General features: G+C 34.5%; 1 protein-coding gene across 1 annotated transcript in view; it reads left to right on the top strand.

Moving 5' to 3' along the window:
• The window catches only part of EPHA6 (EPH receptor A6), an 839959-nt gene that overhangs the window by 359950 nt on the left and 456828 nt on the right, over positions 1-23181 (top strand). Inside the window, exon 5 of the mRNA XM_063078754.1 lies at positions 6192-6527. Within this exon, the coding sequence (XP_062934824.1) occupies positions 6192-6527 (336 nt within the window). The remainder of the gene's footprint in view (positions 1-6191; positions 6528-23181) is intronic.

Below are 23181 nucleotides of genomic sequence, written 5' to 3'. Positions count from 1 at the left end.
ACTTTAGACTTGTCTTATTACAGAAAATAACTAAATATTCACTCAGTGTATTGCAATACTATATTTTTAAAATTAAAATGACCATTACACTAACTGAACAGACACCTCTGTGTAATAAATTCATTTCCCCAGTATAGATCACTGATATGAGATTTCACCTGAGTTTCGTGGAGTTTCTGAAACACAAATACTTTAATTTTTATTTCAGCAGAGGTTCTTTTACCAAATCACGTGGGAGAGGTTCCTCTCTAGGAAGAAATATTAGGTGACTATTCTGCTCGTGTTAGGGAATTGCGTTACCGCTTACTGCCGATGTGAATCTATTCATGGCCTCTACAGTTAGAGCTCAGAGAGGATCGTCCCACTCAATATCATCTACTTGTACACAACAGATCAATTTCCATGAAACAATTTATAATTTGAAAGAAAGCATCCATAATTATCCCTCCAATGTTATGAATTTTGAGGAAGTTTTACTAATTTGCTTCAATTTATTTCTTGTTTTGTTTTTCCCTCGCAAGTTATGACAGCACTTAGTCTCTTCATATTTCTTTTTTCCATTTCTAATGGGTGCTTAAAGTAATGGACTCAAACACAGAAAAGACTGTATATAAGTATGCATAATTTTTAGGAAAACTGGATGACGTTTAACTCAAAAGACCTAAGGCCAGCTGCTCCTTATTTTGTTTATATTTTTGTGTACTTTTTATTTAACATATGTGTGGTTTTGCCCTTTTACTCTTGATCTATGCAGCTATAACACGTGTATGTAATTCTTACAATTAATTATTCTATGAGTTTATATTGAGGTTACTTTTCCTGCATTGATAAGGATAGTTGATAACACTGTTTGGGGATTTTCCCAAGCTAAAATTATGTCCATGTTCTATCGCATAGAAATTTAGGGATGCAAATGTTTACTTTTCAAGTTTCGAGTGTCCATAGAACTGTATTTTGAGAAGCTTTTATTCCCTCTAATGGGTAGAGAGACAGTAATTGCTCATTCTGTGGGTCTCTATTAGTTAATCTCAGTTTTTTATATTATGAACATTCACTTCCACGTCAAATGATGTTCATGTTATGTGATCTGTCCTTAATCAGTAACAATAGGCTCTTACAAAGATTATGACCTTGAACTCTCTGCTTTCCAATATTTGTCAAAATTTGTACTATGTGAAATATAATTCTTAGAGGATTGCACAAAACCATGCACTCTATTCATTCCTTAAGTTAAAGTACATGTTACCTTTGGATCAAGCTGGATAAGCCTAGTATACATTATATACTAGTATACATAGTATACATCAATGTATAAGCCTTGTATACATTAACACAAATAACTTCAGTGTAATGTGTCCATTATTTGCCAAGCATCAGTCATCTCTTCTATAAAATTGGGTTCTTAAATTATTAAATTGGGCTATTATTATTGTGATGATTGAATGAAATAAATCATGTGAAATTCTAAGTACACTCCTTGGAGTTATCTATATTTTTTGAATACATGCCTACAAGGTATAAAAGTTATCTATTCTGCCTGAGGACAGCAAGGAGTTGTCATCAAGAAGGTGACACCTAAACAGAACATGAAGATAAGTAAGAATTTTCCACAGAGGATAAGGAAGTAAAAGCAATTCAGTGACAGCAGGTGCAAAAGCCCTGAGACGCAGCAAAAGGGAGCAAGAGGCTAAGGGATGACTGGGGCCTGGTTGTGAAGACACTTGTAAGACAAAGCTGAAAACGTTAGATTTCATTCTGGAAATGAATGGTCTTTGGTCTTCATTTCTTCTTATATTTGTTTTATTAAAACCTATTTTTAAAAATATTAGAAAATCTAAAGAATTATCTAAGTTCTCATTCACGGTATTATGTAACATTGATGGATAACAAGTGTTAATTTTATACATCAATTTAGTTACTGAAAGTAGAGGCAAGAATATTGAAGATAATTTGAAGCAATTTATTTTGCTATGTGGAATGTAAAAGACTTGCAGTGCACATGCTGCTGAATTTTGAGCAATATTTACTTGGAAATTTAAGTTTCAATTGCTCTTCTGTATAAAAAATTATTCAAATACTCTAAGATAGCATTATTTAAGACAGGCTCCTATAGAAAGGCAATAATTGCTTCCTAATTTTTTGTTTTAATAATTTGTATTTGGCAATACTCTGAAAGCAAAGAAATATATAAAGCTTTTTTTAATATTTATGTACCAAATTTTCTATCTATAGGCTGATGTGATGGAGTTTTAAAAAATCTAATCAAAAAAAGGCTAGGTCTCATTCTACTGCTAACAAACTGCATGATCTTAACATAATTATTGTACTTTCCTGAATCCCATTTATTTATCTGAATAAATTGATATAGTTCCTTCCCTAGGCCAAGGTGGAAGCCCCAGATTTGTTATTAATTTTCATGCATTTCCAATTAGACAAAGATTTGATAAACAAAACTTATAGATAGAGCAAGAAGTGGTTTAGAGAAAGAGGATGCAAAATTCAGTTTACAGATGCTCCTCTTAAATACGTTTTTAAAAGATTATATAGGAAGGACATTAGATTAACAATATGTCTATAGATAAAAGTTAAAATTAATAGTGATAATGCAAAGGATAAAATGACTTTTAGAGTTTTAAATTATGTCTTTATGTAGATCTGACAACTTATATTTTTAGTATAATATTAAAATCTAAGTTGGATGAACACATTTTTAGGAAATGTCAGGTTCAACAAAATGAAGTAAATAATGTTACATTTTTGTCAACATCAATCCGTCAGAAGAGTCTTATCGGGCACTGAACTCATTTTTGTGCAATATCTCATAGGACTAGAGATATTACACAGGATATATTTTGACAAACAGTTATATTTAAAAACAATGTACATTAAAAAAAACTGAAAATGCAATAATAACAAAATGAAAATCACAGCACCCCTGGCTTCTGCTCCTCTGAGAGGAAGTTTGGTGTTTTCAGGGCCAGTGCTTTTCTGAGAAGGGAAGAGACAGCATTGCCACAAGTTTCTCATAAGTTTTACTGTTAGAACACTGTACTTTTTTTTTTTATTACTTTTTTACTTTATTTATTTTTATTACTTTTTTATTTATTTTTTATTCTGTACAAGCATAAAGGGGAAATCCAAATTGAAGCCAAACAAAAATAGTGCTTTCTAGTAAACACACTGGTAGATAATAAAATTGTAGAAAAGCTAGTAGAAATAAAATTGTAGTTTTTATGTAAAGTTTATCATATGATAGCCTTGAAAAGACAGCTAGTTGCAAATCACAATAATTGCCCTTTTCTTATGGAGTCAGTCTGGAAGGTCAGGGGAAGAGATTGCTTTTCTTCTATGTGAATTACTTGTTTCCTTTAAAGAAAAAAAAATATCAACATAAGGAAATCCCTGACAGTTTTCAATACAGATGTCTCCAAAAGGGTTATTGCTGCCAAGTTATTTTTTCAATGTGTCTCATAATCTTTGTATAATTTATAAATGATAACATAGGAATCAGGCCACATTCATAAAAGCCCAGTGACACATAATTTAGTTGAATCTTAGGATTAGAATTAATTGTCTCTCTTTGTTCCAAGTTCTAAATCTTAGTAAATGATTCACTGCATGTCATTACAGCTTAATATTTGCATGAAATCACAGTTTAGCTGGCATAATTTAACAGCAATTAAAAAGCTATTTAATCGTCATGCAAATTGTTAGGAGGGCCCTTGAGTAAGAAGGGTGTCGGCCTTTTTTTTTTTTTAAGTATCTCCAGGCAGACAGTTATATACTTGTAGGCACCCATAACATAATTGATAACATTCTTCCTAGTCATGGAAATGTAAGTGAATAATAATTCATGTTTTCCATTATAAATAAGAGAAAAGACCAACAATATGAATATGTCCTTCTGTACGAAGACATTATTATGATGATGATAATGAATCTTTATCTCCCAGGCATATGTCTAGGTTGGAGGTAAAAAGCTACACTAGTCCCTGTGTTCTAGTTTATAATCCACTCCATATTTTCCTATCTTAAAGCAGACATTTCTGTAAACTCTCTGGAATATGAAATGGCATAAAGCAAGGTATCCAGAAACCTTTTAGAAAAACCACCCATTGTATTTCTAGGTCTAGCTTTAGGTGAAATACATTTAGATGTCTGAGGTCCCTACTCTGCCGGTTGGTGATATCAGGATATGGCAAAAAGAAAAAGGAAATATATAATAACATTTTTAATATCACTAACCCAATATACAGTCATGTAGATTCATGATTAATACTGTGCTACTCTAACAATGTATAGCATATCTTACTACTGTGTCCCCTGAACTCATTCAGACCATTCACTTTAGTACAGCCAAGATGCTGTTTTTAAAGCACATCACTTCCATACATAAAATCCATCAGCTTCTTTCTGTTGTACATAGAAAAGTATCCAGACACATTCCAATGAATGAGTCCTGCATTATCGAGTCTCTTTCTGTTCCTTAAAACTCACTTCAGGCATTCTCCCTCTGCACTCTAGCCTCAGTGATTTTCTGCCAGTTCCATGACTAGTTCAAGATCTTTCTTGACTAAATCACTACACACTTTCTACCGCCACTATTCTTCACACCCCTTTGTACATCTTCTTCACTACCTCCACGAGGCTTTCTCAAAATGTTACCCAAAGTAGGGGTCCCCCTGATGGTTTTTATTTCAGCTCCTGTCCTTTTAATTTCTGTAATTGCACTTATTATAATTTGAATTTTATTCATCTGTTCATGTGTGTGCGTGTTTATCTAGCCATTCCACTAAAATGTAAATAACAAGAAAGCAGGGATAATGTATACCACATTTGCCACTGTAAATTTAAGATCTAGCAGAGTATCTGCAACATAGTAGTCACTAATTAAAATATTCATTTAATGAATGAATGACTGCACCTTGAAATCTAAAAGGAGTCTATATCAAAATTTGAATTTCTTTCAAGGAGAGAATGTTACAGAGAAATTTCTTCCTACTCTCTAATCAGATTTTCTTGATCACAGAAATTTAGAGAATTGGTTTGGATTTCTTAAATGAAGCCTTATAAAATATGGCACAAGTGTTGTTTCATCAGTCCTTTATACAATGAATTAGTTTTCAAAATATCTATCATAAGCATAGTCTCTCACAGCATATAGATTCTGTGGTATTTCACATATAACACAGCACAGTGCCTGGCACTTACTAGAACTTAAGGTAATAGTTGTTCAATGAATGATATGAAACTAAGGTTCAAAGTACTCAGATAAGTTTTAAGGATTATTGAGACTATTTTAAGAAAAGGCTGAAATAATTAAAAGTTATTAAGTACTCTATGCATTGTGATCTGTATGGAAAAATAGTAAGAAAAGATGTTTACCCATTCCTTGGGACCAACTTGCATTATACAGTCTTGATGACAAATAGAGGATTGTTTGTATATCTTTTAAGGACACACTTACTTGTGTTTAGTACAGTTAATCTAAATAAAAGTGTAGTCATCATATCTTATGTATGGCCACTTTTTATCCCTTCTACATAATCCTTTTATCCCATCAAATTGGCAAGTCCCCCAGTAAAAAGTTTTTTGCTGCCTTCAATTTTTATTTCTCTTCCTCTTCTTCCAAATTTTCTTTTCACTCTAAATTTATTGTCATTTACTCTCAACCTTTGGGAAAACAGATTCTTCATGATTTTCAAAGGTAATGAATGGGAGTCTTATCTACACACCAATCATACCATGAAACCGAAAGACTAAACGCAACATGTTTTGTATATGTGCATTACTATTTTTCCCAAATTTTGAAAATGGTGAAGAAATCAAAAAGATGTAATTAAAGCCATCAAATAATTTTAAATAATTTGTGTTGTATGTTTTTTCAGTCAGCAAATTTTTTAAAAATATAATTACCATATCTATTGAAGATCTGATGATTTTTTTTTACATTAAATTTCAGAAATCATACACCAAAAATTTAAGATATTGAACATCTTTACCTCTACAGACTCCTTCCTTACTGGACTTAATCAGATATTTTTAGCCATGTGTTCTCTATAGTTTCCATCAGAAAAAGAGCTTAAACTAATATAAAAGACCAATATGTATTTATTAATGAAATTTTCGATTTAGCAGCATAATGCATTGTCCTATACATGTACATTTGTTTTTTAATTGCTTTTCTCTAGGGCCACCTTCAGCTCCTAGGAATGTGGTTTTTAACATCAATGAAACAGCCCTTATTTTGGAATGGAGCCCACCAAGTGACACAGGAGGGAGAAAAGATCTCACATACAGTGTAATCTGTAAGAAATGTGGCTTAGACACCAGCCAGTGTGAGGACTGTGGTGGAGGACTCCGCTTCATCCCAAGACATACTGGCCTGATCAACAATTCCGTGGTAGTACTTGACTTTGTGTCTCACGTGAATTATACCTTTGAAATAGAAGCCATGAATGGAGTTTCTGAGTTGAGTTTTTCTCCCAAGCCATTCACAGCTATTACAGTGACCACGGATCAAGATGGTAAGTTTCACTGATGTTCTCTCAAAACAGACTCATAGTTCATCTTCATATGTAATAACCCTGACAGGCGTATATTCACCTGAAGCACAATGCAGTCATATATGCTATACACTACAGACATGATTTTCTGGATGTGTTCTTGTTATTTTCCAACATGTAGAAAGATATTTTTGATATTATTTCTTTTTTCTTTAATTGAAACATACTTGATTGTATTTATCTTTGGGATACAGGGTTGAATATCAATGCATGTGTGTAACATGTGGTGCTCAAATCAGGATAATGAGTATATTCAACATCATACAAAGTAATAGTTTTTTGTGCCTCTTTACCAAATCCCTTCCTTACCTTCCTCCCCTCCCCGTTTCCCACCAGTAACCTATGTTCCGTTCCCTTCTTTTGAAAGTTCAACATATTATTATGATTGTTGTATCTTTCTTTCTTTTTTTATTTATTAATTTGTTTATTTTTCAGCGCCCACTCTGAATGAGGACATGCAGTATTTCTTTTTCTGTGCCTGGCTTATTTCACTTAACATAACTTTCTCTAAGTTCATCCATGTTGCCACAAAGGCAGTATTTCATTCTTTTTCATGGCAAAGTAGTATTCCATTGTGTATTCCATTCTATTCCATTCCATACCACATTTTCCATACCACATTCTCCTTATCCGGTTGTCCAATGATGGACATTTAAATTGGTTCCAACTCTTGTGATAAACATGAGAGTCCACATGATGATTTCCATTATTTGGGGTATATGCCCAGCAGTGAGATGGTTGGGTCATGTGGCAGTTCTATCTGTAGTTGTTTGAGGAGCCTCCATACTGTGTTCCATAATGGCTGCACCGATTTATAGTCCCACTAAAAGTATAGGAGCGTTCCCCTTTCTCTGCATCCTCACCAGAATTTGTTATTTTCTGTCTTTTTGGTAATAGCCATTCTAACTGGGGTGAAATGCTATCTCAGTGTGGTTTTGATTTACATTTCCCTTATGCTGGGTAATGCTGAGCATTTTTTCATTTGTCTGTTGGCCATTTTTATATCTTCCTTTGAGAAATATCTATTTAGCTTCTTTGCCCATTTTTAAATCAGGTTATTTGGTTTTTTACTGTTAAGTTGAGTTCCTTGTATATTCTGGATATTAATCCCTTGTTGGATACGTAGTCTGCAAGTATTTTCTCCCATTCTGTAGGTTGTCTTTTTGCTCTGTTAATTGTTTCTTTTTGTTTGTCTGGGAAATACACTATTTCTCCTTCTTTTCTGAAGGATAGACTTTCCAGGTAGAGTATTCTTGGATGGCAGTTTTTTTTTTTCTTTTGTATTTTGAATATTTCATCCCATTATCTTCTGATCTGTAGAATTTCTATTGAGAAGTCTACTATTTGTCTGATGGAAATTCCCTTATTGGTGACTTCATACTTTTCTCTTGTTGCTTTTAAGATTCTCTCTTTGTCTTTGAGTTTTGCTAGATTGACTATAATGTGTCTCAGAGAGGACCTTTTTGGATTGAATCTGTGTGAGGATCTTTGAGCTTTCTGGACCTGAAGGTCCATGTCTCTCCCCATACCTGGGAAGTTTTCTGCTATTATTTCATTGAATATATTCTAATGCCTTTTCCTTTCTCCTCCCTTCCAGAACACCCATGATTTGGATGTCTGTGTACTAAAGGATGTCTGCTATCTCTCTTGGATTTTCTCCATGTTTATTAATTTTTTTTGTCTTCCTTAGTTATTTAGAAAAGACTGTCTTCAAGATCAGAAATTCTTTCTTCTGCTTATTCTAGCCTGCTACTTAAGCCCTCAGTTGTGTTTTTTATTTCATTGAAAGACTCCAGTTTCGAGAGTTATGCTACAAACTTTTTAAAAGTATTTATCTCTTTGTAAATTTCCTCTTTCATATCCTGTGTAATTTTGCTCAATTCATTGTGTTGTCCAACTGCATCTTTCTCTACCTCATTAAGTTTCCTTAAGATTCAGACCTTGGAATTCCTTTTCAGTCATTCCAAGGGTTTCATGCTCTATGGGGTCTGGTACTTGACAGTTATTGTATTCCTTTGGTGGACCCATATTTTCTCTCTCTCTCTCTCTCTCTCTCTCTCTCTCCCTCTCTCTCTCTCTCTCTCTCTCTCTCTCTATATATATATATATATATATATATATATATATTTCTAGTATCTCTATGTTGATATCTGGTCATCAGGTAGAGAAGTTGCTTTTATTACTTTCCTTCCCTGGATTCCGCTGGTGATGTTCCTTGTGTCAATGCATTCTGGTGGTCAGCAGTCTGCCTGCACAACAGTAGTAGCTGCTGTGCTGCTGCTATGGTAGCTGGCCATCCTTGTAGCAGTGGTGTATGTTGTGGCAGCTTTGGCAGACTGCCTCTGTGGCAGCAGTGGCTCCAGTGGTGGAGAGCTGCTCATATAATAATGGTAGCTGTATGGCAGTGCCAGTGGTAGCAGTGACTGAAGCAGTGGTAGTTGCAGTAGCCACCTGCTTGTCTGCAGTGTGCAAAGCAGCAGTCTGCACTGCTATGGTTTCTGCAGCAGAAATGGGGTTACCTCACAGTCATGGCAGTAATGTCAGCTGCTGCAACTGCCTCCCTTGTGTCTGTGGTGTCCTCAGAGGCAGTGGGGTTACCTTGTGGGAGTGGCAGTGGTGCTGGTGGCGACAATCACCTCCCATGCATCTGCAGTGTCTGCAACAGCAGCAGGGTTACCTTGTTGGGGCGGCTGCAACTGCCTCCCTTGCATCTGTGCTGTGTACAGTGGCAGCAGGGTTACCTTGTTGCAGCAGGGTTACCTCGTGGCAGGAGCTGCAACTGCCTCCCTTCTGTATGTGATGTTTGCAGCGGTAGTGGGGATACCTTGTGATGGTGGCAGTGGCACCAGCCGTGGCAACTGCCTGCCTTGCCTCTGAAGTATCCTTGGCAGCAGTGGGGTTAGCTCCTGGGGGTGGCAGCATCACTGTTGGCTGCAACAGTGTTCCTCCTGTTTGTGGTGTATGTAGTGGCAGCACAGTTACCTTGTGGGTGTGGCAGCAGCACTGACTGCTGCAGCAGCCTCCATCACATCTGCTGTGCCCACAGCAGCAGTGGGGTTACCTTATGGGGATAGCAGTGGCTGCAACTACCTCCCTCATGTTTGCAGTGTCCTTGGAAACAGTGGGGTTACTTTGTGGCAGTGGCAGTGGTGCCAGCAGTGGCACTGGCAGCCGCAGCTGCCTTCCTTGCATCTGCTGTGTCCTTGGCAGCAGCAAGATTACCTCATAAGAGTGGGAGCAGCGTTGGTGGTTGCAGATGTCTCCTTCATGTCTACAGTGTTCTTGGCAGCAGTAGGGTTAATTCACAGTGGCGGCAATGGTGGTGATTGTTGTAGTGTCTTCCCTTGCATCTGCAGAGTTCATGGCTGCAGTGATGGGCTACCCACAGGGCAATTGCTCTGCAGGGAGCTGCTCTGTGATGGCGACATTTCTCAGACAGGACAATAGCTCCAGCGACTTGGCAGTGGTGGTGGTGGGCCAGTTTTGATCTTCTGCAGGAGGAATATGCCCAGGCACCTCTACTCTGCCATGTTCCCAAACTGTTATTATTTCTTAGTAGTGTGATTAGTAAGATGAAATGCTTCTCTCTAATGTGTGTGTTTCTGTGTTTTTTTTATATAATTATGTACCAATATCTCTTAACAAATAAGTCCACATAACTTATCAGTTGATGTGAGACATAAACAAAATGTTGCTAAATGAATTGAGTTTCAATTTCCCAATTATGCTGCCATTTCCTTTCCATGTCAAATAAAGCAGATAGTAAGAATTTATTTTAATTATAATTCATGTCTATATGGTAAAAGCATTCAGCCAAAATGATTTACCACAATCAACTGTAAAAGTGATAGCAAAAGAAAAAAGAAAAAAATCCAGAAATGTTTCAAATGCTGTTGTCTATGTGTAGTTTGTGAATAGTAGTTAAACTGTCTTTTAAAAATCCAAAAAATTCAGTTAAATGATCTCTTTATAGCACTGTATATTTTTACTGCAATGTAGTCAGGCACGAACACTCATGATTTTTATAAGTATGTCCTCTCTCTAATTCCCCCATAACACAATTATATTGCAGAACATGGCACAGGAACGGCTTCAGAGATTTGAACAACTCACTTTAGTGAAGTGTTCATAAATTGCATGGATTCAAAAGTGATTGCCTTATAGTAGAATTTTTTATAAATGAAAACATATATGAGACAAATTTATAAAGATAAAACTATTTGCACACACTGCATTGATTTGCTAGGGCAGCCAAGTGGCTATAAAGAGGTAGCAGCAGGGAGCCCTGTAGTGATATTTATAAATCTTGATTGTGGTGTTAGTTGTTATAGGAAGCTATGTATGTAATAATGTGCATAGAGCTACACACACACAAGCCCTGTGGATTGAACCAATGCCAATTTCCTGGGTTTCTTGTCGTAATATACAAATAGTTAACATTGGGGTAGGCTGGGTAAAGGGTGTACAGGGCCTCCTTGTACTTTTTTTTTTTTGACAAATTTCTGTGCACCTATAATTACTTCAAAATACAGAGTTAAAAAACATTAAACCTATAAAATGTGAAGAAAGAAAACTTAAGTATTCTACTAAAAACATACATTAAATGGATGTAAATATTTTATTCAAGATATTAGACATAAATTTACATTGCTGATAATCTTCAGAAATGCCTCTAATAAATAAAGCAAAGCCAAATAGTCTGGTACAATCACAGTCTTTGCATTTACTATACAATTTTTCCCTTCATTTAACAAATAGTTCCACATCCTAGAATTTGCTTTATGGTTTTTAAAATGGAATTCCTATTTTCTGTTTTTTTTTTCCCTTCTTTCCTTTGGTATTAACAAAATCTTGTCAAATGGATCTTCAGCATAAAGCAGATTAGCGTTTCCTGTTCCTCTCTGTTTTACCAGATTATTTCTAAGGTGTTTATTGCTGCCACCTGATCAAAAAATACAATTCAGTACAACCATACTTAACTATAATACAACAATAATTTAACTTGGAGACAAATTATTGTGGGGGTAACAACAATATATTACTTTTAAAATGTATTGCTATATGGAGAAAAGGTATATTAAATGTGAAATAAGATATAGTATTCATATTTTGAGACTATGCCTTCTGGAAGGATAATATCATTAAGCAATTCTCACTAATAAATTTATCATCATTGAAGAATATTAAAAAACTATTATTGTTAATTTAATTTGACTTTGTTTTAGGTATAAACAGTAACAAAAAATCAAAATATGTTTAAAGTTTATTTGAAAGTACATAAAATTCTACACTTAACTAAAATATTGCCACATATATATTTAATAAAATATCAGTATTATGACTGGACTTACATATGGATTACCTCCATGTCATAATTTTGAGTTACCAAGAAGGCCCTCTCTCTTTTTGTCTGAAATTCTGAAGTTAGAGAATCACATCTATGAAAATAAAAATACTCTAGACAAAGGTAATGTAAGACCCGTGCACTATGCACAAATCCCACACACACAGGGATGGCTCACTCCACGAAGACCATGAGACAGAGACCAATGCAATCAGGTAAGAGGAGTTTTATTCCAGCATGCTGGGGCCACTTAGTCTCCTGGACAGAAGCAACGACCAGTTTACAGCACAAGCACTTTTTATACAGTTTTTCTGAACAGATCTTTGTGACAGGATGAGTTGTTGGTTATCTGTGGCGCCTTTAGATTTATGGGTAGACTTTAGCAGGCTGGTACCCTGATGGATCTGTGGTGCCTTTAGATTTACAGGTGGGCTTTAGCAGGCTGGTACCCTGATAAGGAACAGCACATTTCTCAATCGTTTATCTTCCCCAGGGTCTGGCCAGGTGGCTTTTAGATAAGGAACTAATCAGTTCCTGGAACTGGGTGGGGGTCATTCCCTCCCTGGAATGTTTAGTGTGCTTGGGCCCGCCTGACCTTTGTATGGCCTCTTAGAAGCTGCTTTACTTAAAATGTTTTTAGCAAGCATTTATACTAAAGTTATATTTTTCTACAATTCCCCTACAATTCATTCCCCTACAGTAACATTATGAAAAAATTTGATCTGTGCATGTATCAGTTAATCTTTCCATATCTGATGAGATAAGAGCATAGTATCAAACTTAAAAGTTTACAGAAAGTGGAGTGTCCCAGAACCATATTTTAACTGTTGCCGTTTTGCGCCAGCCTTAAATAAGATAATTTTAGTGCTGCAAATAGAGAAAGGGATTTCACATCACTTTTTTGGAGTATCTTTTGGAATTCTCTTTCAAGTGACTTGAGAGGCACTTTCCAAAGTTACCTGATAACACATTTCAGTTTCTTTGGACTGAGGAACCACAGTAAAATGGTTTGCCTTCTTATCTGTAGGTTATGTATCATTGTTCTTATACTAAAATGGAAAAGTGGTTAAGTGTTATCCATAAACTTTTGATTTATCCAACATATTTTTAGTGTACTTTTTGTGTATAATAGTGAATGGGTCCTTATGAACCTTAAAGTCTGTTGGACAGGAAGATAATAAATAACTAATTAGTATTAATTAGTCATTAGTATTGTGGTAAGTCCTGCAAAGGAGAAGCCTAGGGTGTTCTGAGAGTATATATTCTCCAGACCTGGAGGATAAGGATGGGTCTTCCTAAGGAAGCAACATTTAAATTAAGTTCCGTTCTGAGGGATGAGTAGAAGGAACCAAGCGAAGCCTGAACAATTGAAGGATTGGGGGTTGATGATATATATATATATATATATGATGGTATATCACAAAGGTACAGCAGGATTTGAGGAGGAACTGAAGAGTTAATCTAAAAATCACGTAAATGAGTGCAAAAGAGCTGAAATAAGTTTAGAGTATCAGCGATGCTGGTATGTTACCAGGGCCACAACTAGGGAAAAGAAAATCAGCAGAATAGTAATATTGCTCATGAGCTCATACATACTTAAGTGAGAATGGAATTAAAATATCAGAGACCCAAAATATATACAATTTATTAATTATGTTTTTACTACTTTATGTATGCACAGCGTGGAATATGAAGATGGGGAAGGAAGTTTGCATTTGCCTTTTCTTTCATGTAGTCAACTGTATTTTTCTCATATTCAAGAATATTAAGGAAACCACACTAAATAACCCTGACTTAATTGTTTGCTATCTGTTTACAATTAAGCAAATGAAAAAAAAAAACATTTTTTATTCTAAATCACCTAGAACGACTTATCTATAGTTAAGAGAAACATTCTTTGAATATTCTGATTCTTGTTGGATAAATAAGATTATAGAGTTAAGACTATGACTATCATAATTAGGAATCTTTGCAGTAAATCTTAATTAACTGACTTCTACAATCCCTAATAGCTATATTTGCAACCTTCTATTTTCATAGTTTATTTAAATGGTCCTGAAAGTTGTTTCATTTAGAGAGCAAAACAAGAAAGCAATACCTAGAAAATATTTGATTTTAATCTTCAGTGCATGATAGGAAAACTAAGGTGTGTAGTTGTGTAAAAAGTAATTATTCAGGATGTAGACAGTAAAGGAAAGTGTTAATCATGGATGGTCAACCTGAAACAAATTGTGTTTGTAGATATCCTGACATGTGCAAAAACATTTAGGGGCCATGTTCAAAGTGAAAGACATGCTAAATTACAAACCAATTCTGCTGATATTTGCTACAGGGTCTTTAAAGCAATTATTGTCAGAACCAAGTTGTCTGATTCACTGGCTTCTTAAAATATACATTCAACAACTCTCTCTCTGCCCTTGAGTGACTGTTCAGTATAGGTCTGCCTTAGACTCACATTTTGATTGCACGTTTCACATATTTTCTCTGGCAGAAATAATTAAACTGACATTGAAAATAGATTTAAATCAACAAAACTCTCCATATATTTATAAATTTGAGATGTCTATTTGACTTGCAGTTCACTGCATTTTGGAAATATAGTCTATTTCAAATGCCAACTTTTTGCATATTCCCGGAGTAGGTAATTAGGAACACTGTAAACATTCATTCATCTTTATATCTGCATTTTAATGTATTTTATCTCTGGATGTCTCTCACGGTTCTCACTATGTTTTCAAAAATGTTGACAGTAAACATTCTATTTTCTAAAACCTGTGCAACTCTAGTCAATGTAAAAAAAAAATTAGTATAAGAATTTTAAATGCTTACTAAAAATATACCAAATACAAGCCAGGGGCATGCTAAGTTTTGTTTTGTTTTTTAAATCAGACAATAACCATGATTTTATCTAAGAGAGATGCAGTACTATTTGTATTATTTCACATTTCTTATACATATGCAAATTACATATTCAAAAACTACAGACATATTATATTGAAGTATAAAATGTTCTATCTCTTTAGGAAAAGTGTTTACCCCTGAAAAGTACACTGAATATTTTATTTCTGGAAAATAATAGAAATGCCAATCTAGTTAATCATTACTAAATAATTTTATTGTCCAGCCAAATACTAAATTATAATAGAGTCCAGATGATTCTACTTTATTCATTTATTTTTTTATTATTGAAGCATGATTGATTATACATATTTTTGGAGTACAATATTGACTATCATCACCTGTGTACAACATGTGTTGATCAAATCAATATTATTACCATGTGCATAATTATAAATCATAATTATTTTTTACGCCCCTTATTTAGTCTCTCCCCAACCCTTTCTCCCTTCCCCACTTCAACCTCTAGTAACCACAGATTTATTCTCTCCTTCTGAAAGATCAGTGTATTATTGTGGATTCTTTCTTTCTACGTTTCTTTCTGTCTTTCTGTCTTTCTTTATTTCTACCCACTTATGAGTGAGGACATGGTCTGGATGATTTTAAACTTTGTTTTTACTCCTGAGAATCATCAAAGTACTTATAAGTATATTGTCTTTTTGTGGCACACATCTTTTGAGTAATTGATATAGAAAAAGGCCTTAGACCTTAGAAATTAATTTACTGAGAGTTGGTCAGTGCCTTGGCTCCCACTCAGCAGGTATAAAAATTGAACTGTTCCCAGGCAGTTATGTACAATACTACCATGTTACTATCTCATAATCATTTTTTTTAATAAGTTGCCTTGCCAACCAATATGTAAGCTTCTTTAAGGATGATGATGATGTGTTATTTGACTAAGAGAATTCTCCATCTACATTGCTTGTAACAATAAATCTCTATTAACTTCATTAATAGAAATTGGGATGATGTGGGCTAACCTTTCATTCATTCATTCATTCAATTCATCCAAAAATATTTATTGAGTATTTACTATCTGTCAGGATCAGTTCTATGTGCTAAGAATATAGCAATAAAAAAGAAAAACAGTTCACAGTGTCCCTGCTTTCATAGCCATTATATGTTAGTGTCAAGTGTGATATGTCAGGTAGTGAGGAAGAAATAAACTGAGTGAGTAAGGGATTTGAAAGTAAATGAGGGGGAGGAGATTTTATACAGGGAAACCAAAAACACCTCTCTTGATGACACATGAATTGAAGAGAAAATCCTTTGAATATATAAAAACTGTTCTAGCAGTGGGCATAAAAAGGGCAAAGCCTTAAATTCCAGCAAGAATATGTCAGAAAAGTAGCAAGAAAGTATTATTGCACATGTAGTCTTTAAAATATACTAAATTTCATGCTCACTAAATTTTCTGAGGCTCTACCTACAAAATTTTTAACAAAAGATTTTAATCAATACTAAACCATCCTTTAATAGCAATCATGTGTTTTTCTCTATGATTATACATTGCCATGTTTTTAATCCTAAACTTGATTTTAAGCAATTGGCTTTTGGAGTCATGAGCTGTTTTCTCTGAGTAATTCTCATTTGCACATTTTGTAGGAAAGGTGACTAAGTATTTTCTTTAGTATAAAATAATAAGACCTTATTGCTGTTTTGGTGCCTCTACTACTACATTAATAATTTTAATAGTATTTGTGTGTACAAACTGAAAAATAATAGTAGAGATTGTTTAGTAAAATGCTTTAAATCCTGTAAAAATAAAACTGCTTAGCAGATATTTAACTAAATCGAAGAGCATATGATATAAGGTTCTAGTTTATGATTAGGCAAATGTTCAGGAAACTGCACCATTTTCAATGCAATTCTTTGTTTTGCAAATGGAAGCCAGTTTGATTTCATTAACTAAATTCAATCTACAAAGCAAATTGCCTGATTTGGATAACTGATTCATATGTAGTTACTATAAAACATTGGTTTTTTTCAAAATATTTTCTAAAAGATACTTTAAAATAAACAAGATTGAAAACACATTAATGTGTAGTAATAAAAAAAGGTTTTCAAGGTTAACAGATTATTCTGATCATTATTAAAAATGTGATATTTCTTTATATTTAATAAAATAGTTCAAATGTAATGATTGAAAAACTAATTGCTGATTTTTTAATAAAACTGAAATTGTATATAAGAGGGTACCTCAAAAAGTTCATGGGAAGATTTGTATTATCTTTCAATTCTCTTTTTCCATGAACTTTTTGCACTACCCTTGTAGCATCTTTAGATTATATACATTTTTTTCCTTTTATGCATTCCTCAGCATTTTTCTTTCTATTTGGGTTGGATTCTAAAACAATGAGTTCCAGCTACACAATTTGTGTTGCCCAGTGAAAAATAAAAATGCAGGACCCTTTGTTCGAAAAGCAGGAAAAAAGATCAGTAAAAGGTATTAAAGTGCAAAGCTCTTTCCTTCAGTGATTTCTCTCTCTCAGCTTGTCATTGTGTCTTTTATTTGCTATTTAATGTGATTATAAGTAAAAATAAGTAAAATTTCAAATTTTTAGGATGAACTTTGCCAGTCATCTTTATATTGCTCAATGGCAGTTTTAAATGCAAATATAAGAGCATTTAACTCATATGCTAAATCACGGAAATTATGCATTTTTTTTTTTTTTTTGTAATCACTCCCACCCTTATCTCCTCCCCTCAGCAGTGTCTCCAGTAAGGCCAGAACAGAAAAATGTAAGCCAGACTCAGAAAAGTTGGTAGGAAGAAGTGAAGGTCCCCCCAGATACAGAAGCTGCCCAGGGAGCACCCCGTCTACACAGAAAATACTTGAGCAGGAGAATAAAGACACACCCAGGTTCCCGGGGCCCTGCTTCATGACTCCAGCTGCCTTCCCAACCACAGGGGGAGACTCCAGTGGTCTTTAAACCTCCTCCGTGGAAACTACTGGCTACCTGCATGACTTGGGTGAGAAGCTTGCCCCAACTAAGACATGGCGTCTGCAGAGCAGAGATAGCTATACACACACACACACACACACACACACACACACACACACACACACACACAACACACACACTAGATGCCCCAAGGCAAGCAGACCCAACCTAGACCCTTCCCGTGATGTCGGGATCTCCTACTGGAGACAGGGGCAACTCAGGAATATGGTCCCCTCTCCACTGAGGTCAACACATTAGCCTATCCCAAGTCGATCATCGATCATCTCATCGATCATCGTGACAATGATCATGGGGTAGGGGAAGGAACTGGAAGACTGCAAGGCTGAGAGTAGGGAAGTGTGCTGAGGAGAACCCATCCTGCAGATAAGGTGAGGTGGTTAGAGGCTAGACTTTGCCATTAGTCCTCACATACAAAACATGAGTGCAAAAATAAAAATTATTAAGAATTTTAATATGGCTTTAGCTGAGCATTAAACCCTAAGGGGATTGGGGGAGCTGTGCTCCTGCACAAGTCATACACTTGTGAAGCCACCCGTGAAAACATTTTACAAAATGGTAATGTCATTGCTCTTTGCATTTACCTCTGTGTTACTCAGAAAACAAATATAGTCGGTAATATGACACACTAAGTACTGGGCTACATGTCATATAGTGAAAAAACATGCATGTCTGAGTGTTTGAGACATGGTGCTTGTTAGGGAGGAGCTAACAATCTTGCATTGTCTAAGATCTGAAGTGAGAGCTTGCCTAAGTAAAAAAAAAAAAATTAAATATACAATAACTGATTCAATGTACATTTTCAAAAATTGAGTGCCTGAAATATTACTTAGTACACATGTCCTTTAAATATGCATAAAGTAATAAATGATTAAATAGTGAGATGACAGGCAGTGAATGTTGACATTTCACTTATCTGTTTTTACGAAAGAAAGCCTGGTTGTTTGACCACAGATTTATTCTATTAGGCAGTGAGCAAAGGTTTTAGTAATGAAAGATTAAAAACACAAAAAATTGAATTTAGTTCCACAATTGGCATAATGCTACTCTAATTGTTCCGACACTCTAATAGACCTGAGTTATTATACCGTTATTGATACCTTCGTGCTCTGCTATATATTGCCATCCTTAGTCATGTCCAACATGTGTCCTAAGATAGAAAAGTGATTTTTCCCTCAAAATAATTATGACGTAACTCATTGAAATTGTATTTATCATTTTAAATTGTGATTCAGCTTACACATTTCTTAAGTAATTTTTCATTAAAGCAAGTGTGTAATATTCCAAGGATGACAAATAAAGCTGTAGTAACCAAAACAGCATGGTACTGGCAAAAAACAGACATAAGGAATAATGGAACAGAATAGAGAACCCAGAAATCAACCCACATACTTAGAGCTGACTGATCTTCAACAAGGGCACCGAAAACATAACGAGGAGGAAAAGACTGCCTCCTCAATAAATGGTGCAGGGAAAACTGGCCATCCATATGTAGCAGAATGAAACTAGATTCGTACCTCTTGCCATATACCAAAATCAACTCAAAATGGGTTAAAGACTTAAATATAAGACTTGAAACTTTAAAACTCCTTGAAGAAAACAGTGGAAACACTCCAGACTGTACGACTGGACAAAGACTTCATGAATAAGACTCCTAAAGCACAGACAACTAAAGGTAAAAATAAACAAATGGGATTATACCAAACTAAAAAGCTTCTGTACAGCAAAGGAAACAATAAACAGAGTGAAAAGACAACCTACAGAATGGGAGAAAATATTTGCAAATTGTGCATCTGACAAGGGATTAATATCCAGAATATGCAAGGAACTCAAACAACTTAATGGTAATAAAACAAGTAACCTAATTTAAAAATGGGCAAAGGAGCTGGATAGACACTTCTCAAAAGAGGAAATACAAATGCCCAGCAGGTATATTGAAAAAATGCTCAATATCTCTAATCATCAGGGAAATTCATATCAAAGCCACTTTGAGATATCATCTCACCCCACTTAGACTGGCTATTATCAAAAATGCAGAGAATAACAAATGCAGGTAAGGATGTGGAGAAAGGGGAGCCCTTCTGCACTGTTAGTCAGACTGTAAATTAGTGCAGCCATGATGGAGAACAGTACGGAGGTTCCTTAAACAACTGCAGGTAGAACTACTATGTGATTCAGCAATCCCTCTACTGGGTACATATCCAAAGGAATGGAAATCATCATGTCAAAGGGATACCTACACTCCCATGTTTATTGCAGGTCTACTTACAATACCCAGGCTATGGAACCAACCTAAATGTCCATCAGTAGATGACTGGATAAGGAAAATGTGAGACATACACACCGTGGAGTACTACTTGGCCATAAAAAGAATGAAATTCTGCCATTCTCAGCAACACAGATGAGCTTGTAGAAACTTATGCTAAGTGAAACAATCCAGGTGCAGAAAGAGAAGTACCACATGCCCTCACTCATAAGTGGGAGCTGAATTCATAAATAAACAAATAAAACAATAAAAAGAGAGAGAGACAGAAAAAAGGAAACAACAATTACAATAATACATTGAACTCTTAGAAGAGAACAGAACTGTGGTTACTAGAGGTGGAAAAGGGGAGGAGAGAGGAAAAGAGAGAGGGGTTAATGAGAAATTGGTTAGCAGACACAAAGAATAATTACATATTGTAATGATGAACAAGCTAACTATCCTGATTTGACCATCACACATTGTACACAACTATTGAAAGTCAACTTTGAACCCCACAAATATGTATAATAAATTATCTTTCAATAAAAAAGACATCTTTGAAAAAATCTATAATATGTGAGTAGAAATGTGCTTTTCATTCTCTTTAATTTTGTCTTACTTTTTACTGTATAATGCTTGTGTGAATGGATGCCCCCTTATTTTAACTTCCTATATCAAGGTTTTGTTACATAAATAGTAGATGATTGACCATTGCCTATGAATTTAGATCATATGTTGACCAGTTTATTTAGTAGTTAAGTCCTATTTCATAGTGTTATATTTAAGTTTTTTTTATTACTTTTCATAAACATAAATGTGTTGATTAGTTGTAGATAGGAATAGCACATTTTGATTCCTAGACACTGAGAATAGGTTTCTCATTCTATTTTTATGAGAATAAATGTTTAATGTGCTGAGCAGTTTTGAATATTTAAAATGTTCAACTGCTGTTTTTATTAAGCTGTTTTACAAGATGTGAGATAGTCATATTAAGAGAACAATTAAACTCTATTTGAAATGCTACTTAATTATATATTTAAATTCAAACTATAACTGACATGCAAAATTATTTCCTAAAATAAATTATTTTTCAACATCTGAATTTTATTAACCTAACTGCTGTCAGCTTATATTAGTTTTACACATGTTATAAAGCAACAATTTTCATGCTCGAAAGAACTTCAAGAGAATGTAGGGTTCAGCAACTAGGCATCAGGCAGGTGCACAAATACCCTTCTCAAATAAATGTTATTTTTATCCTATTTCAAAGACCTTTCCTATATCTTTAACTGACTCGTTTAGGAAGGCCTTCTGTATATCTCACCTAAAATCTTTCTGCTGTCAGTGGAAATGTTAGCCTATTTAAGAGGAAAATGGAGAAAATAAATTGCACTTCAGGAGATGGAGGGTCACCGTTATCTGCATCATCACTTTGTAGACAGGAAAACCACCACTAGAACATTCCAGTTAGATTATTTCTACTTATTTCCACTTTGCAAGTTTATCATCCCCAGCCCAACTTCTTCCACTGCTCTTCAATTCTGTATTTCTGATAGACTCAAGAAATGTTAAACACGAATGGTCACAAATCTTCAAGGGGCCACAAGAGGAGTGAGTGACAGTACGTCAGACCAAGAATTATTCAAGAGGTACATCTTCGATGTATTTTCAAGATAATCTGAGAGCTTCTCAGTCATTCTCTCAAATGAGTGCTATGGAAATATTAGGCTCTAGGGGAGAAGACTCCTCTCAAAGAGAAGAATGAGATTCATGGAATTACGAAATTTCAAAATTTCATTGCTTCGATGAAGATCATTGTGGTAACAGCAACGGTGCCTCTAGGGAACATTCAGGCAAGAGGAAAAAAAAAAAAAACACAACCCTAAATACCTTAAGTAGTGTGCAGTTGCTGGTGATGAACAAACTCTGAGTTTAAATTCTCTTATAGCTCAAACCCATAATATTTGCACCTCAGACAGGAAAGTGTTTATTCTGTAAAAATTATTCATTTTTTTAAATTTGTTTTTGTAGAATTCATAAAATGAAATCCAACATTAACTTATTACAGGGTGTTGTGGTTTCTTTTGTATGACTAAGCCGAATCTAGTTCACACATGCTAAAAACATATAACAGTTTTAAATATTCAGATAATTAGCATTTTAAATACAGCATAAATTAAAATAAAGGGGTTAATTATTTGTTTATGTCAAATTTCAACAAAATATAATGAGAATAAAGTCTTACAGGTGTATGTCAACATCTCATTAAACAGTATTGCCTTTAATTATTGACTTAATAAAACTATAAATATAGATTCACAGTAAATGTTATGCCATATAATTTATCAATACTTTAAAAATAAATATTAGCTATAACCAACTTAGAAAAATAATTTATTTCTTTGTTAGAAATAAAAATTTTAAAGTAAATTGTTAATATAACATGTAATTTTTGTTATCCATATTTAAAATAAAACAGGGATTTATAATGATGTGTGATATGCAAAAAGTAACCAAATTGCTTTAGTTTTCCAATAGAACTTTTCTTATGATACATCCTTGATATATCTTCTTTCTTCACTTATGAAGCATTAGATAAAGTTTAATGACCCTCCAAGGCAAGGATTCTCATTCTTGTATTACAATCTAGAACTGCATATATTTTTCAAAACTTTTCGCTATGAATTGTCCAGTTTTTTCATTTCTCTTATTAATTTTAATTTTATTCTATTCTTCCATATTTTTTCCCTCTGTGGTGGCTCACAGTCCCACTGGAGGAAATGAACTCATACACCTGCCTTCATGTGACTTTTAAACCAATTATGGCTTGTCAGAAGCACCACAGGCAGAGTATGGGATGAGTTCTCCTTTATTTAACATGAATTTGGTCAATAGGGACTTGATTTTCAGGAGAACTATAATTTTAGAGTCAAAAGATGCTGAAACCATGTTGCCTATTTATTCGACAACCAAGAAAAGTAAATATGTTTGGGATTTAAAACAACCAGACAAGCACTCAGACTCTACACTGTCTAAACTTAATACAGGTTTGGTAAACAAATAGTATTACTATACTAGGTTTTGCATAAAAAGCCTTCTTTTTTTTTCAGATTTTTACTTTTCAAGAACCAATTTCCTTTCTCATGATTTCATTTCTTCACTGAA

Source organism: Cynocephalus volans, chromosome 1, assembly GCF_027409185.1.
Source record: "Cynocephalus volans isolate mCynVol1 chromosome 1, mCynVol1.pri, whole genome shotgun sequence".
NCBI classification, from domain to species: domain Eukaryota; kingdom Metazoa; phylum Chordata; class Mammalia; order Dermoptera; family Cynocephalidae; genus Cynocephalus; species Cynocephalus volans.
Note: the sequence above shows the minus strand (reverse complement) of the source record. Positions and strands in the feature narration are given on the sequence as shown.